Here is a 15,549-nt window from a genome sequence, read left to right as displayed (position 1 = left end):
TTAGGACTTTGTTAATGGTGAGAAAGTAAAGATTGATAAGATTAATTTTATTTAATGGTATGTTCACTTTTGCATATTGAACAAGGATCTTCCATTTAGAATATCAACAGCTAAGTTATAAGCTGCCTTTGTAAACTATCTAGAGACTTCATGATTTTTAACATTGCCATCATTGCTGCTACTCTGCTTCTGTCCCTACATAAGTAAAAGAAGGCTGCAGAAGCCTTAAAGTCATTTTCTATTTATTTTCCTTTGTTATGTGGACTTTGAATGAATTTAAGTGGCCGGCCTCATAGTGATGCATCTTTTTATACTCAACTATGTCTGTTCTTTTTTTTTTTTTGAAGAAATTAGACTTATTTTATTTTATTTTTTGGACTATGGTATATTTTATTTTTTTAAATCATTTATTAATATTCATTTTTAACATGGTTACATGATTCAAGCCCCTACTTTCCCCTTCACCCCCCCGCTGTCCCCCCACCCATAACTGACGCACATTTTCACTGGTTTTAACATGTGTCCTTGTTCAAGACCTATTTCCAAATTGTTGTTAGTTGCATTGGTGTGGTAGTTTTCAACTATGTCTATTCTTGAAAAACTGACTTGGTCTTTTGTTAACACCACAATTAAAGAAATCTTTTGAAGCACAGTAGATTTCTATAAGGAAGTATTGGAATTGGATCTCGTGGAATGGCATTGAAAATAGCCCTCTAATTAAAAATAATTCATATATTTCATTAATAGTTGTTAGCCCCAGAATTGGCATTCAAGTGTTTAAGAATACTTGATAGAACTGGAAGCATGTTTGGTTTGAGATAAAGAAAACTATGAATTACATCATAATTTTATGGAGTTGTAGTTAGAAATACAACTAATGGCGAACAAATGTTGTTAAGGCCGGATAACTAAGTGACTAATTAGACTAAGAGCCAGGCCTAAAGATGGGAGATTCTGGGTTAATATTTGACATAGACACTTCCTAGTCTCTGTGACCCTGGGCAAGTCACTTAACCCCCCACTGCATCATCCTTAGTGCTCTTCTGCCTTGGAACCAGTTCAGAGTATTGATTCTAAGACAGAAGGTAAGGTTTTAAATAATGTCATTTAAAGAATGTCAGGAGTTTTTCTAGACAGTTTTAGTTAATAAGATCATATTTTAACAAATACATTTGTTAAATATGCATATTTAACTTTTTAACCTATAAATGAAAATTACTGAATATTTGAAAACTATAGTCTATTATTTTATTATAGTTTGGTTATATAGTTGTATTTGACATACCTGTATTTTAAAAAATGTATAATTATCCCAGACAACCTTTTTAATTTTTCATTTCAGGAGCTATTGCAATGGCATGGAATAATCCTTTTGTAAGCTGGTTTAGAGCTATGCTGTATTGCTTTGGAGGGGGAATTTTGTCTTCTCTACTGCTTGGAGAGGCTCCAACAAAATTTCTTGAAAATAGCACTAATGTCTTATTGGCATCTTCAATCTGGTAAGTAGCAGCTATAGTAGAGTATGACACATTCATAAAAATGTTTTCAAAACTACTCTTGTATTGAAAGCATCTCAATTTTGGAATAGTTCTAGCACATCATAAAAATTAAAATTAAGAATTCTATTACTAGTTGTGTTGGAATATTCTTTGCCAGTCTGAAGTCTCAGCTCATTTAACTTTCCTGTAGAAAAACTTTACAAACTTATTTAAATGGATAATGATTCTATATTTACATTAAAACACACATTAAGGTATATTAGTGATGACTCCTCTTTTATTGATCATTCTCATTGATTCTATAATTGAATGTGTAAGTATTCACACTAGTTGCCTCATTACTGAAGATGAGATATACTGCATATAATATTGTCCTAATAATACAATTTGATAATACATTCATTAAGAAATTATAATCAAAATCTAATATGAAATCATACAACTCTACAGTAATATTGTCTGGCTGATTATTTATGTATGACTCCTATTTTTTTTACTCCTATTACATATTGTGATATCTTTATGCAGCCCCAATTAATTAATTTAATTACTGAATTAAAATTCAGTACAGGCCTGAATTTAATACAATTTCTTAACAGGAAGAGCTAAGAAGAAATACATTTTCATATGTGTTCAGATAATATGAATACCAAACCCTGACTGGTACTAATTATCCATTTAAATAAAATTGCTTAGCTTTCAGTTTGGTGTACGTTAGTAGATTTTGGATCTCACTGATGTTTGTATTCCTTTCAGTTTTGCATGTAGTAACCCATTTACTCTCTCTTATCCTTTGCTATTTTTGTCCATGTCTTCCCCTACATCCTTCATAGAAGTGTTACCTTGTATGAAAAGGATTTTTCTAGAACTTTTAAACATTTTATGGTTATGAGAAGAATACTTAAGATGTCCATCTCTTATTACTTACTCTTGTTATATGATTGAACTACCCCCTGTTCTAATCATGCTTTTGTATAACTTATTCATTTAAAAAATTGTTTCCTACATTGAAGTTCTCAGGTATTATCCTCCCTTTCTCCTCTCTTCACACTAGAGAAGATATCATTTGACCTCCGAAAAATGTATATTTAAAGCTATGTCTTGCATATTTCTATTTATCACTTTTTTCTCTGAAGGTGGGTATTTACAGTTATTTTTCAAACAATGTTTCTGTTGCTATATTCAGTGTTCTCTTGGTTTTGCTTGTATAATTTCATGTTGATCTTCTCATGTTTTAAATTAACTTGTTCATCATTTCCTTACTGCATATGTAAAACTTTTATGTAACTTCTTTCATAAAATCATAGTTAGTAACATGTTGCTACTTGCTTATACCTACCAGGCATCTCTCTTCACTGCCTTTTTAGTCACTGGTCATTTTGATTCCTTGAGGCCTGGACTATTCACCATGATTCACAGCCACAGAGAATTACTAAGAAAATAATTGTACTATGGTGGAACTTTGCATCACATAGCAGCTTAGTATTGTAGAAAGGGCTGCACAGTTTCCTAAATACAGTTTACCCTACTCTGTTTCTTCTGTTTAATTCTTTTTATAAAATATCCTATTTTTGATAGCATTTGCATTTATATCACAGTCATTTCCAATGATGCCTTCTTTCTTTCCACTTCCTCTCCCCATTTTCATACCACTTACACATCCCTTAACAAACTTTAAAAAAGAAAAAGTAAAAAAAGCATTTCAACAGAAACCAGTTCATAAACTATTTGTTAGCATGCGTTAAATCCTATATTCATAGTCTTCCACCGAGGCAGTTGAGGTAGATGCCTTTCTCAGCTATTCCATGGTGTTGACTTGGTTATTATATGGTATTGTTTCTTTTTTTGTTCTTCCCACTGTTGTAATTATTGTATATTTTATGTTCCTTCTTCCATCATACTATATTCTGCATCAATTGAAGTCTTTCCAAATTTTTCAGAATTCTTCATATTTATAATTTCTTTTTAAATTTACATTTTTATTATCAACTTAATCATCAACAAACAACATTTCAGTTACAAAGAACAAAAAGGGAGTTTATAAATAGAACCTTGAACTTTAGTTACATCATTTGTTTTTTTAAAGCATATATTAAATTGAATTTGATAGTAAGGAAATTGCCTTGTTATTTTGTTTCCTTATGATCTTTTTTGTTTTCTTCTATTTATTTTTAAATGTTTTATTGACTCTTTTATCTTTCTTTTCTATCTTTAACACTACCCAGTAAAAACCCTGTCCCTGAGAAATCCTTTCCTTTTAGAAATAACTTCCCATATAACAAATAGGTATAGTCAAGCAAAACAGTCAATGCGTGGCCATGTCTAAAAATGTATATTTCCTTTTATACCTTTAGTTCATCATCTCTTTGCCAAAATAAATAAGGAGGCATGCATGATTCATTATTAGTCTTCAGAAGTTTTGATTCTTTATTACATTGATAAGAGTTCTGTAGTCTTGTAAAATTGTTTTTCTTTACATTATTATTCTCATTCTGTTAATTTTCCTTTGCATTAGGTCATATAAATTTCTCATGTTTCTCTGAATTTATCCTACTTGTCATATCTCATGGCACAATAATAATTGATTGTAATCATGTACCATGGTTTGATTTGTTTAGCCATTCCTCAGTTGATGAGCATCTATTTTATTCTAATTCTTTACTACCACAAAATATTCTATTAAAATCTTCTAGTGTTTATTTAAGTAAATGCCTGGGTGTGGGATTTTGGGATCAAAGGGTATGCATATCTTAGTCATGTTTTTATAAAGCATAATTTTAGATTGCTTTACAGAATGATTGGACCAGTTCATAACTCCACCAACATTGTATTGGTATATATTTATTTTCCTTTAGCTCTTCTAATATTGACCATTTAAATTTTTTGTCACTTTTGTTTTATTTGTACTTTAATACAATTAGTGATTTTGAGCAGCCTTTCATAGAAATGATTGTTAATATATTTTAGTTCTTTTGAGAATTTTATATCCTTTGACCTCTTATCCTTTGGGGAGTGGCTCTTGGTCTTATATATATTCATGCTCATTCCCTACATATCTTGGATACCATGCTAGAGGTGTTTAATGCAAATATATATATGTATATTTCTTTTTTTATTTGCAAATTGATTATTTCTCTTTTTATCCTTGATGTACTGATTTTGTTATTGCAAAGGCTTTTCAATTTTGTGTAATGAAAATGATCTATTTTTATCTTGGGTGATCTTTCATTTTCCTTCTTTAGGTAAGAATTCTTCTCCTATCTTTTTTTTAAATACCCTTCTTTTCATCTTAGTAACAACTTTAAGGCAAAAGAGCAAGGGGTAGTCAAGCAGTGTTAAGTGACTTCCCTAGGGTCACAAAACTAGAAAATGCCTTAGGCCAGATTTGAACCCAAGTACTACTGACTCTAGACCCAGAGTTCTATCCTCTGTGCCACTTTGCTGCTCTTCTGCTTAACTATGAAAGGTACCTGGTTTTATTCTCTCCAATTTTAAAAATAGTTTGCTTTTTTTATATTTAGATCATTTACATTCAGATCATTTGGATTTTATTGTGATTTATGGTATGAGATGCTGTTTTAAAGCTAGATTTCTTCCATTCTGCTTACCAATTTAATTATCAAATAGAGAATCCTTCCTCAAATAGTTTATGTTTTTGTGTTTATTGAAAACTCAAGGTTCCTGATCATAGGATCTTAGATCTTGAGTGAAGTTTATATTGCCCAAAGTTGACATGGGTAAATAAAAGTCCAGGAAAGGATTGAATCTGTATCCTCTGACTCCAGATCCAGTGTTCTTTATATTGCACTACTATGTCAATTAATCAGTAAACATTTATTAAGTGCCTACTATATGCCAGGCACTGCGCTAAACTCTGGGTATATAAAAAGAGGCAAAAGACAGTTCCTGCCCCCCAACGAATTTACAGTCTAATGGACATACAACATACTAACAAATAAACAAATTAAAATATATATAGGATAAATAGAAAACCAACATAAGGAAGGAACTTGAACTAAGAGGGAATAGAGAAAGCTTTTAGTAGAAGAAGGGATTTAAAAGAAGAGCTGAAGTGGGAAAACATTTTCAGGCATGGAGAGCAGCAAAAATGCCCAGAGTCAAGAGTGAAATCTCATTTATGGAATAGCCAGGATGCCAGTGTCACTGGATCAAAGAGTATGTTCTGAGAGGAAGGTGTAGACTGGAGATATAGTTGAATTTTTTTTCTGATCCTTTTATCTAGTCAGTTTCACTAATCTATTTTTCTTTTTTTAAAACTAGAACCTATTTTGATAATTGCTTCTTTATAATATAATTTTAGGTTTAAGTACCATTTTAAAAATGGCTTCCTTTAATATTCTAGACCTTATTTTTCTTCCAAATAATTTATTATTATAATTTGTCTTCTTAAAGAAACTCCTAGATAGTGTGATTTAACATTAAATCTTTACATTAATTTAGGAAGCAACATCATTTTAATTATATTGTCACAACCCAATCAGAAGCAGTGACATTTTATTTAAGTTATTCTTTAAATACATGGTATTTTGTAATTGGTTTTACATAAATTTTTGAGTAAGTGGTTTGATTCCCAGATAATAGGGAAACTTCCTTCTCCAAAGTTATTTATCTCTTAATTGCCAGATCTGATGATGTTAGTCTCTAACCTTGTCATCCTAGCTAAAGCACTTATCATTGTGGTCTACCCTCTCTTCCTGGATATTAGGTTTTCACAGTGCTTCTCTTGCCCTCCCTCTTGAGTTCCTTCTCAGGCTTGGCCCTTATTGCCCCTACTCCTAATCTGTCTGCCCTCTCAGTCTTTCTTACTAGAGCATCATCAATATCTGACACCCAACTGTGCTCCAAGTCTCTCACTTGAGTTCCCTTTTATTTTTCTAGACATATTCTTTCTCAGGCTTAGCATTCAGAAGCCATTTATTAAGTGCCTACTGTATGTCTGGCACTGGGCTGGGAACACAAGAGTCTGTGCTTCAGGCATTCACAATCTAATGGGACTAAGAACACCTTTGTTGCTATACCCTTCAGAGCCCTGGACATTGTTATCTGCTCTGTTTGTGAACTCTGGGCCAATTCTATTCATTCTAAACTGACCTTCTCCTACATGTGTTGTCATTTCTAAAGAAAAGGTGACCTATGAGAGCAGGGACTAACTCATTATCCTCATTGCTTTTTTATTACAATGACAGTGGTTGTTGGCCCATAGCAAACACTAACTGCCTATTCATGAAACTCCAGAAACTTGCTATTACCTCTAGGATCCAATCTGAATTCTTCTATTAGATTTCTAAAGCCTATTAAGACCTGGCTCCAACCTACCTCTTCTTACCTTATCATGCACGACCCATCTTCATTGGCTTTGTGGTGCAGGCATGTTCTTAGTGCACCTGGAGCTCTGACTTCTTTCCTTGTGCTCTTGAGCAGGCCTCGTCACTTTTCCTGGAATGCATTTCCTTCTAATGTACGCTTGGTAGAGTCCCTTGCTTTGTGCAAAGCTCAAACCCCGAGTGCTGCCTTCTACATGAAGACTTTTCGTTATGCTCGTACTTTGTATATTCTATGAAAGGCAGCTTATTGTTGCTGAGCTTGAAATCAGGAAAACTTGGGCTTAAGTCTTGCCTTTGATACATACTGTTTGTGCAACACCGTGCATGGCACTCAACCTTTCAGTTCCTAAGATTACTCTTTCACAATACAAGTTGTAGAGTAGTTGCTGATTTGCATAGGAGGAAGCATACTTATTGGGAATTTCCTACCAATGAAATCACAGATTTGTCATCAAAAATATACTTTAGTATATCATATATTTGTAGATTTAGGGTTGAAAGGGATCTATTAAACATTTGAAAGATCCTTGAGGAAATGGACGCCCAAACTTCCCATGTGGATATAGCTAGTTTACTTAAAAAAATATCCTTACCTTCTGTCTTAGAATTGCTACTAAGAAAGGTAGGGGCTAGGCAGTTGGGGTTAAATGACTTGTCCAGGGTTACATAGCTAAGAAGTGTCTGAAACAGATTTGAACCCATGTCCTCCTGATTCTAGGCCTGTTTCTCTATCCACTGAGTCACCTAGCTGCCTTGATACAGCTAATTATTTATGTACATTCTCTCTCCTCCAGTATATTATAAACTCCTAGGGGGCAGAGACTTTTTTTTTTGTCTTTTTATCTCCAGCATTTCGAAGAGTGCCTAGCAAGTAGTAGGTGATTAATAAAACCTTGTTGATTCATTTTTTGATTTACTTTGTATCCTTGCTGCATTACAGAAACCATTAATTGTCTCAATTTCTTTATTGATTCTATGAGATTTTTTAAATAAGCCCATCATGACCTTTTTTTGTCCTTTTCTTGCCCAGGATCACTGAGTTAGGAAATGTATGTGGTCATATTTGAACCCAGGTATTTACAACTCCAAGCTTGGTGCTCTATCCACTGTGCTTCCTAGCTACCTTTGTTTTTCTAATTTTGAAGAATCTTTGCATTCCTGTTATAAATTCAGATTGATCCTAGTGAATGCATTTTTGGTTATATTATTGTAGCTTTTGCTGGGATGTTATTTAAGATTTTTGCATCAACATTTATTAGTGATGATGATTTATGGTAATTCTTTTTCTTGCCATATTCTTAGCTATTTTGCAGTGATGGAGCATATTTGTTTCAAGGACTTTGGTAATGAGTTTTTTTCTCGATTTTTGAAAATAATTATGTGACATAGGTATTGTCTTTTTCATGTCTGATAGAACTAATAATTCCTTTATTGCTTCTCCAATTTCATTTTCTATGCTTGGATTTAAGATATCTTTTAAATTTCCTATTAATTTGGGAATTCTTTTTTATTTTTGTAGGTAAATCTCCATTTCTTTTAAATTCTTTTTCCAACATCTACTTATGCAAAATAAATTCTGCTAATCCTTTTCATTTTTTCTTTTTTTATGATTTCATCTTGTGTGTTTTTTGTTTTAGTAATTTTATTTGTTTTTCTTGATTACAAGCCAGGTTTGCTAAAGGTTTATTGAGTTTGTTACTTTTTTCAAAGAATTAGCTTTTAATTTTGTTTTATCATATTCTTTATTTTTTCCATTTTTACTTTAATTATCAAGATTTCCTCTTTGAATTTTTGAGCTAAATTTCTAGTTTTTAAAAATGTATACTTGGTTCATGAAAACTATTAAAAAATTTGTCATGATATGTTTTCAGAACTCATTTTTCCTCTGAGAACTGCATCCTATAAATTACGGTATGTTGTCATTTTCATTCCCTTCCTTCTACTAGCTGTTGTTTCTATGATTTTTTTCTATGCAGCTCTGATCTCTTCATCAGGAATGCTTGGAAGTTCTCTATTTTCATCAAAGATCCATTTTTACTTCCTATAGGATCATATTCAGTTTCACTGGTAAGTTATTCTTGACTATAAGCCTATATCCTTTGTCTCTGAAATATTGTATTCCAAGCACTCCATTCATAAATAGTGGTGAATGCTAAATTATATGGGATCCTCACTGGTTCTTTGGTCTTTGGTACTTGAATCCTTTCTGGCTGATTGTGGTCCTTTTTTTTTTAAACATAGAAACTGTATTTTGGTGTTACTATTCCTTGAACTTTTCATTTTGGGGTTTCTTTCAGGAGGTAACCAAATTTTCTATTTCCTCTTTCCCTCCAGTGCCAAGAGATTTGGGGCAGTTTTCTTTTTGACATTTCTTGGAATTGACTAGCTTCTTTTTTTTTGTTTTTGGCCTTTATGTAGAACAATGATTTAAAAAAATTTTCTCCTTTATCTGTTTTTTTTTGGGGGGGGCTATTGTTTTTGCTATGTAGTACTTTAAATTTTCTTCTGTTTTTTAGTTGATTTTGATTTAATATTTTGTGTTTTCTCATAGAGTCACTGCCTTCTATTCCATTCTATTCTATTCTATTCTATTCTATTCTATTCTATTCTATTTTATTCTATTCTATTCTATTCTAATTTTCCTCTCTAGCACTCTTATTTCAGTGCTAAAAACAGTCAAAAATTCTTTTTAAAAATTCAATTCATCTCTTCCAGGAATTCTAGTTGAATTTTTGCTCAATCTCTGACTTTCCTTGCCAATACTTTGGAGTCATTCTCTTTTTTTGGATTTGTGTTTTAAATCATCCCTGATACTAGTATAATTCTTTCACCCAGGAATTGTAGCTTATGCCTTCCTCAGGTGGTGATTCAATGTGGATTTTGGCAATGGCTCTGAATATCATTCTCTTGGCATAATCTCTGATGAGGAGTTATTGGCTTCATTTCCTGCTATGTCCCTGACAGGTCCCAAACCAGATGTTGGAGAATGTAGTGATTGCTGGCTTTATGGAAGACCTCACTCATTGACCTCATCTTCTGCTATGATTTTGACATGAAAACTGGCATCAGCCCTCTTGGAACCTCTCTTGTACCATGCCCATTCTGACTTCATTTTTAGTCCCAAACCTAGCATGAAGGCTATTTGAGGATTGAGGGTATTTGGGCTTCTTCTTTGCCTTTGGTAAGAGTTCTGATTTCAAGTCTTGTGAACAACCCTGGCTAGGTGCTGCACTGACCTTTTTTTCTGCTATGGTTCTGAAAGGAGAGTTGGATTTATGCCTCTTTAAAATTGCCTTCCACCTCTCATTCTCCCTTCATTCAGCTATCATTTGCCATGTCCCAAATAAGAGTGGTTGGGTATCCCAGAATGTGTACTCTTTAGTGTCTCCTCCTTGTGAAATGGCCCACTTGGCAGTAGCTCTATTCTTTCCTGTCATACCCACAAGCCAGAGCAGAGGGAACTGGAGGGATAAGACAAGCAGATGGTTAATTATGGGATTTGAAGGAACCACACTGACTCTTATCTTGTGACTCAGTTCTGGAGTGAGCTTAGTTTCTATTCAGATATGAGCCTAGTCCAACAGTGACTTGTGTGAAAACTTTATTCAATTGGGGCAATTGAGAGAAAACCTTATTGTATTTTTTGGATCTATCCCTGCATGACTTGGAAGCTGGATCACCTCTACTTGATATTTAGAGACTAGAGACTCTTAACTAAGACTGTTAGCACTGGTGAAAGTTTTCAAGTTTGCATGCCCAACTGCAACTTCCAGCTGCCTGTGAGCTCCCTGCATTACCCCAGAGAGTAGAAGGGGAAAGTGCTTGTTTTGGGTGGCTGGACAGAGGGTGGGGCATGCAAAAATTGTCCTTGGTGCTGTGGAGAGGGGAAGGGGAGCAGTTCTCTGAGTGCCTACTCTGCACATGAACCAATACTTTGCCAAGGCTGCCCTAGATTATGCTGACCAGAAATCCAGTCAGGTCTTAAGATTGATGCAGGAAGATTTGTCATAGTTATACATCTCAAGCAAACCATATGTCTTATTTGACAAGTAGCTCTTTACTGATAAGTCAGTTATTTTCCTTGTTCCTTTGGTTGTTTAGAGACCCTTGGAAGGGCGGGTAGGGCTTGAAGGGTGTATGTGTGTGAGTTAGATGCCTTCTTTTCTGAATTCAGGGAATTATACTTGCTCTTTCCTTTTCCCAACTTAGAAAGTCCCTAATCTTTCCTTCAATTAGAAATCAGTAGATGGAAGTCAAGAATGGCAGCTTAGTAGCAGGGAAAGCCTGACTGCTCTACGAATCCTTCCAAACCAACCTTAAAATAGTGCCTCAAGACAAATGAAGTCACAGAACCAACAAGGAGATGTAGTGAGGGGGCTCTACTACAGAAAACAACTTGAAAGGTAGACAAAGAGAATCTATTTTTACAGGATAAGGGGAATTTGGAAGTAAAACTTCACACAGAGGAATGCTGGCCAATCACCCCCTCCCTCTACTGTCTCAGGTTCTGAGACTAGGCATAGGTCAAATTTTGGATCCCAGGACTTCTGCTTCAGCTAACAGCAGAGCACCCCTCACCCATTCTTTGAATTCCTAAGTGCTGGCACCAGCCCTCAGGGAGACCCCGAGGTCTGTAGAGTTTGGCCCTTTCAAAGCTGCTTAGCTAGCCCCAGGGCAAAATAGCTCATAGTCCTCTAAGTCCTGCAAGCCATCTACAGAGGAGACAGAATCAGCAATTTTCAGAATGCCTGGTTTACAGACTGAGAAAATGAGAAAACAGCAAGAGAAACACCTAACTGGAGAACCTTTTTACAGAGACAAAGAACAAAGCACTAATTCAGTAGGGAACAGTGAGAGCAAAGTAATCACATGTAAAACTTCAAAGAAAAATAGGAATTGGTCTCAGGCACTGGAAGACCTCAAAAAGGAATTCAAAGATTAAATAAGAGAGGTGGAAGGAAAATGGTAAAAAATGAGATGAAAATAATGCAAAAAGAAAAATAACAGCTTAAAAAAAGCAAAATTGGTCAAGTGTAAAAAGAGGCATAAAAATCCAGTGAAGAAAAAGTGTTTTTTTAAAAAACAGAATTGACCTATTAGAAAAAGAGGTAAAAAAATCCAAAGAAGAAAAGAGTTCCATGAAAAGTAAAATGGACCAAATAGAAAAAAGGAGGATCAAAAGTCATGGAAGAAAATCAGTTTTTAAAAATTAGAATTGGACAGATAGAAGCTAATGACTTCGTGAGACATCAAGAAACAGTACAAAATCAAAAGAATGAAAAAATAAAAGAAAATATGAAATGTCTCGTTAAAAAAAAAAACTGAACTCAAAAATAGATCCTGTCCAAACAATCTAAGAATTATTGGACTACCAGGAAGTCATGATAAAAAAAAGCCTAGATATCCTATTACAAGAAATTATGAAAGAAAACTACCCTGGTATTCTTGAATAAAAGGGTAGAATAGAAGTTGAAAGAATCCACAGATCACCTCCTATAATAAATCCCTAAATGACAACTAGGGAATGTTGTAGCCAAATTCAAGAGCTCAAGATCAAGGAGAAAATACTGCAAACAGCCAGAAAGAAACAATTCAAATATCTTGGAGCCCCAGCTCAAGAATCTGGCAGCTTCTATTGAAGGATCAGAAAGCTTGGAGTACGATATTCGAGAAGGCAAGGGAACGGAGTTTACAACCAACAATCACCTGCCCATCAAAACTGACTATATTCTTTCTTTTCTTATGTGGTCATTAATAAAATAGAAGATTTCCAAGTATTCCTAAAGAAAAGACCAAACCTAAACAACTAGAAATCTGATTACCTAACGTTATATTGTTTCCTTTTAACTAATTGGTTTTATTTAATTAATTGTTTTTAATGTACAAAAAGTCTGTGTCCTCTGTATTTGGATTCTAGTCCTAAGCTGAGGAAGGCACCTGGTCTCGGTTTGTTGGACAACTGGCATGTATTGCTTAATGAATGGAAATGGTAGTTAGCTTGAAGCTCCTTTTTCTCAATCATTTCATCTTTTACCTGCTCCAGAGTCAAGATCCTGTTCACCCTAGACTAGGGCTTGCGCTGGTTTCTGCTTCTACTACATGTCCCTTCTCTTAAGCCACCACAGATTTTTGACTATCTTGTGCAATCCCGGATTGGATAGAGGAGCTTATTATTAGCCTTGTCCCTTGATCTTCTTGATCATTATTCTGTCCAGTGCTCTTTTGGTTCTCTGCTGAGGAGTTTAAGGGAGGGTTAAGGGGATTCATGACCACTTCTTTGGTTTTGTTTTAGTTTTTTAAGTTTCCCTGCTTCAAGCATTTTCTCTTTCCATTTTCTTACAGCCTCCATACTCATCTTCCTTGTGTGCAGATCTGTTTAAGTCATGTTTGTTCAAAATCCTTTAGTGGCTCCTTATTGCCTTCTGAATAAAATCTAGACTCAGTCTGGAAATCAGGCCTTTCACAGTTTTATGCTGCCCTTCCTTTGCTGTTTTATCTTATTCTCCAAACAACCTATTTGCTCACATCCCCCTTTTATAAGTCCTGTCCTTTCCTGCCTCTCCATTTTGTTTCAAGCTCTATTCTGTTTTTGGAACACCCACTTCCTTCATCTCTGACTGTGCGTGCTTCAATCCCAGCTCCGAGGCCATTTCTTCACTCTTTGTTCAAGCTACTTGGAAATGGGTGTTTCTTCCTAAGACTTCATGCAGAACTTTGGACCTTTAGCAGGTATTTGTAATGCTTTTTTGGTAGGTCCTTGGGTGTGTTTCTAAATATGGGCTGTAAGGGCAGGTTTCATGTCTTACTTTGTATCTTCTCTCAAGGTGTAGCACATTGCTTTGTAGTCTCTCAGTAATTTAATAAATAACACTTCTTTGACTCATTTCTTTTATTTTTGAAATGAAGACATGATATGTAAGATTCTTTAAAGGTAGTATATTGCTGATGTTGTGGGGGGCTTGAGGTGAACCCCCAGGGTTTGGGAAGGGTACCTTTTGCACAGAGATGCAAGACTCTGAAACTTAGCTTAAAAATAAAAAGAAATTTATTAATTTAGAAGGTAATGTTGAATCTGGCCAGGAGGACAGCATAGGTGGAAGACTGCCACCTAAGGTGGAATAGCATAGATGGAAAGCTGTTTCCAGATGACATCAATTCTGCAGTCTTTATACTCTTTTTTTTTTTTTTGAACCCTTACCTTCCATCTTAGAATCAATATCCTGTATTGGTTCCTAGGCGGAAGAGCAGTAAGGGCTAGGCAATGGGGGTTAAGTGACTTGCCCAGGGTCACACATTTAGGAAGTGTCTGAGGCCAGATTTAAACCTAGGACCTCCTGGACCTCCTGTCTCTAGGTCTGGCTTTCAATCCACTGAGCCACCCAGTTGCCCCCTCTTTATACTCTTTACAAGAGTGAAGATGTGACTCTGTGCCATGGTGAAGACATGACTCTAGAATGGTATGCACTGAGGCATGGGTTGGGGGTGGGAGAGGTTTGCCTGAAGACATAGGGGGTGACCCTCATAGTTTAGATGACAGATAGATGTCTGAGATACCACTTGATATCAAGGAGGTGTATCTCTCTGTCCATCTAAAGCAGTGATTCCCAAAGTGGGTGCTACTGCCCCCTGGTGGGTGCTGCAGCTATCCAGGGTGGGGCGGTGATGGCCACAGGTACATTTATCTTTCCTATTAATTGCTATTAAAATTAAAAAAATTAATTTCCAGGGGGCTAAGTAATATTTTTTCTGGAAAGGGGGCAGTATCTAAAGGATGATCCAAGGAAGATAATTCTCTCAGGGTCTTATAGGAGTTATCAGATGTTTTGGGTTAGGAGTCACAGGGAGAGAAGGGAGCAAAGGAATTTCCCTGATTATAGTTTGTCTGAAACACTTCTATAGTTTTGGGAGTACAATGCTCATGCCACTGGGGCAAGTCTGTTGAACTTGGAGGCAGAGGATCAGAATTTGAATTCTGTATTTCCACTTACTATGACCTTGGGCAAATGGCTGAACTTAGCTAAGCTTCTTTTCTCATTTTCAAAAATAAGTCCTTAAGACTTTCTGGCTTTGAAGAACTGTAATTATGCTATGTTTTAGCTAAATCCATATGATAGAGAGATGTTCTCTTTGTGATTTATATATATTTAAAATTTTATTGATATTCTGATTTTCAAATTTATTCCTTTTTCCTTCTCTACTCACTGACTTTTCCCCCTGTAAAAAAATAAGGGGAGAAAGTAATTCAGAGAAACTTAATCAAGATATCAAAGGAACCTGATAGTTCTACTTCCATAGTTTTTTCCAAAACTCTGAAAAGAATGGAGGGAGAGGTAGCTTTATTGTTTTTCCTTTTATTTGGGATCAGGCTTGCTTATTATAGTTACAAAAGATTCAGGAGTTTTTCTTTGTTGTTCTTTCCATATATACAAATTGTGATTATATATATATTAGTTTGTAATTTTTCTAAATTACAAAATTTCTAAAGCAATTTAGAAAGGAATATTAGTTTATGTATCTATTGTTTTCATTTTAAATAATGTAAGTGAAAATTATAATAATATGTATTTACAGTTTTTTATTCTTTAAATCATGTATGTGAAAATTATAATAATATTTATTTACAGTTTTTATTCTTTTCATATATATGTATATATTGGTTTTAGTTATTATATAAGGTGGGTTATAATTTATGTTGCTTTAAATAG

The 15,549-nt window shown here is 34.7% G+C and overlaps 1 protein-coding gene across 1 annotated transcript in view; it reads left to right on the top strand.

Annotated features, from left to right (window-relative positions):
* The window catches only part of TMEM38B (transmembrane protein 38B), a 46,814-nt gene that overhangs the window by 14,792 nt on the left and 16,473 nt on the right, over positions 1-15,549 (top strand). The window contains exon 2 of the mRNA XM_044657017.1: positions 1,343-1,499. Within this exon, the coding sequence (XP_044512952.1) occupies positions 1,343-1,499 (157 nt within the window). The remainder of the gene's footprint in view (positions 1-1,342; positions 1,500-15,549) is intronic.

The sequence above is a fragment of the Gracilinanus agilis genome, chromosome 1 (genome assembly GCF_016433145.1).
Source record: "Gracilinanus agilis isolate LMUSP501 chromosome 1, AgileGrace, whole genome shotgun sequence".
Lineage (NCBI taxonomy): Eukaryota > Metazoa > Chordata > Mammalia > Didelphimorphia > Didelphidae > Gracilinanus > Gracilinanus agilis.
This window is presented reverse-complemented; position numbering and strand designations above follow the sequence as displayed.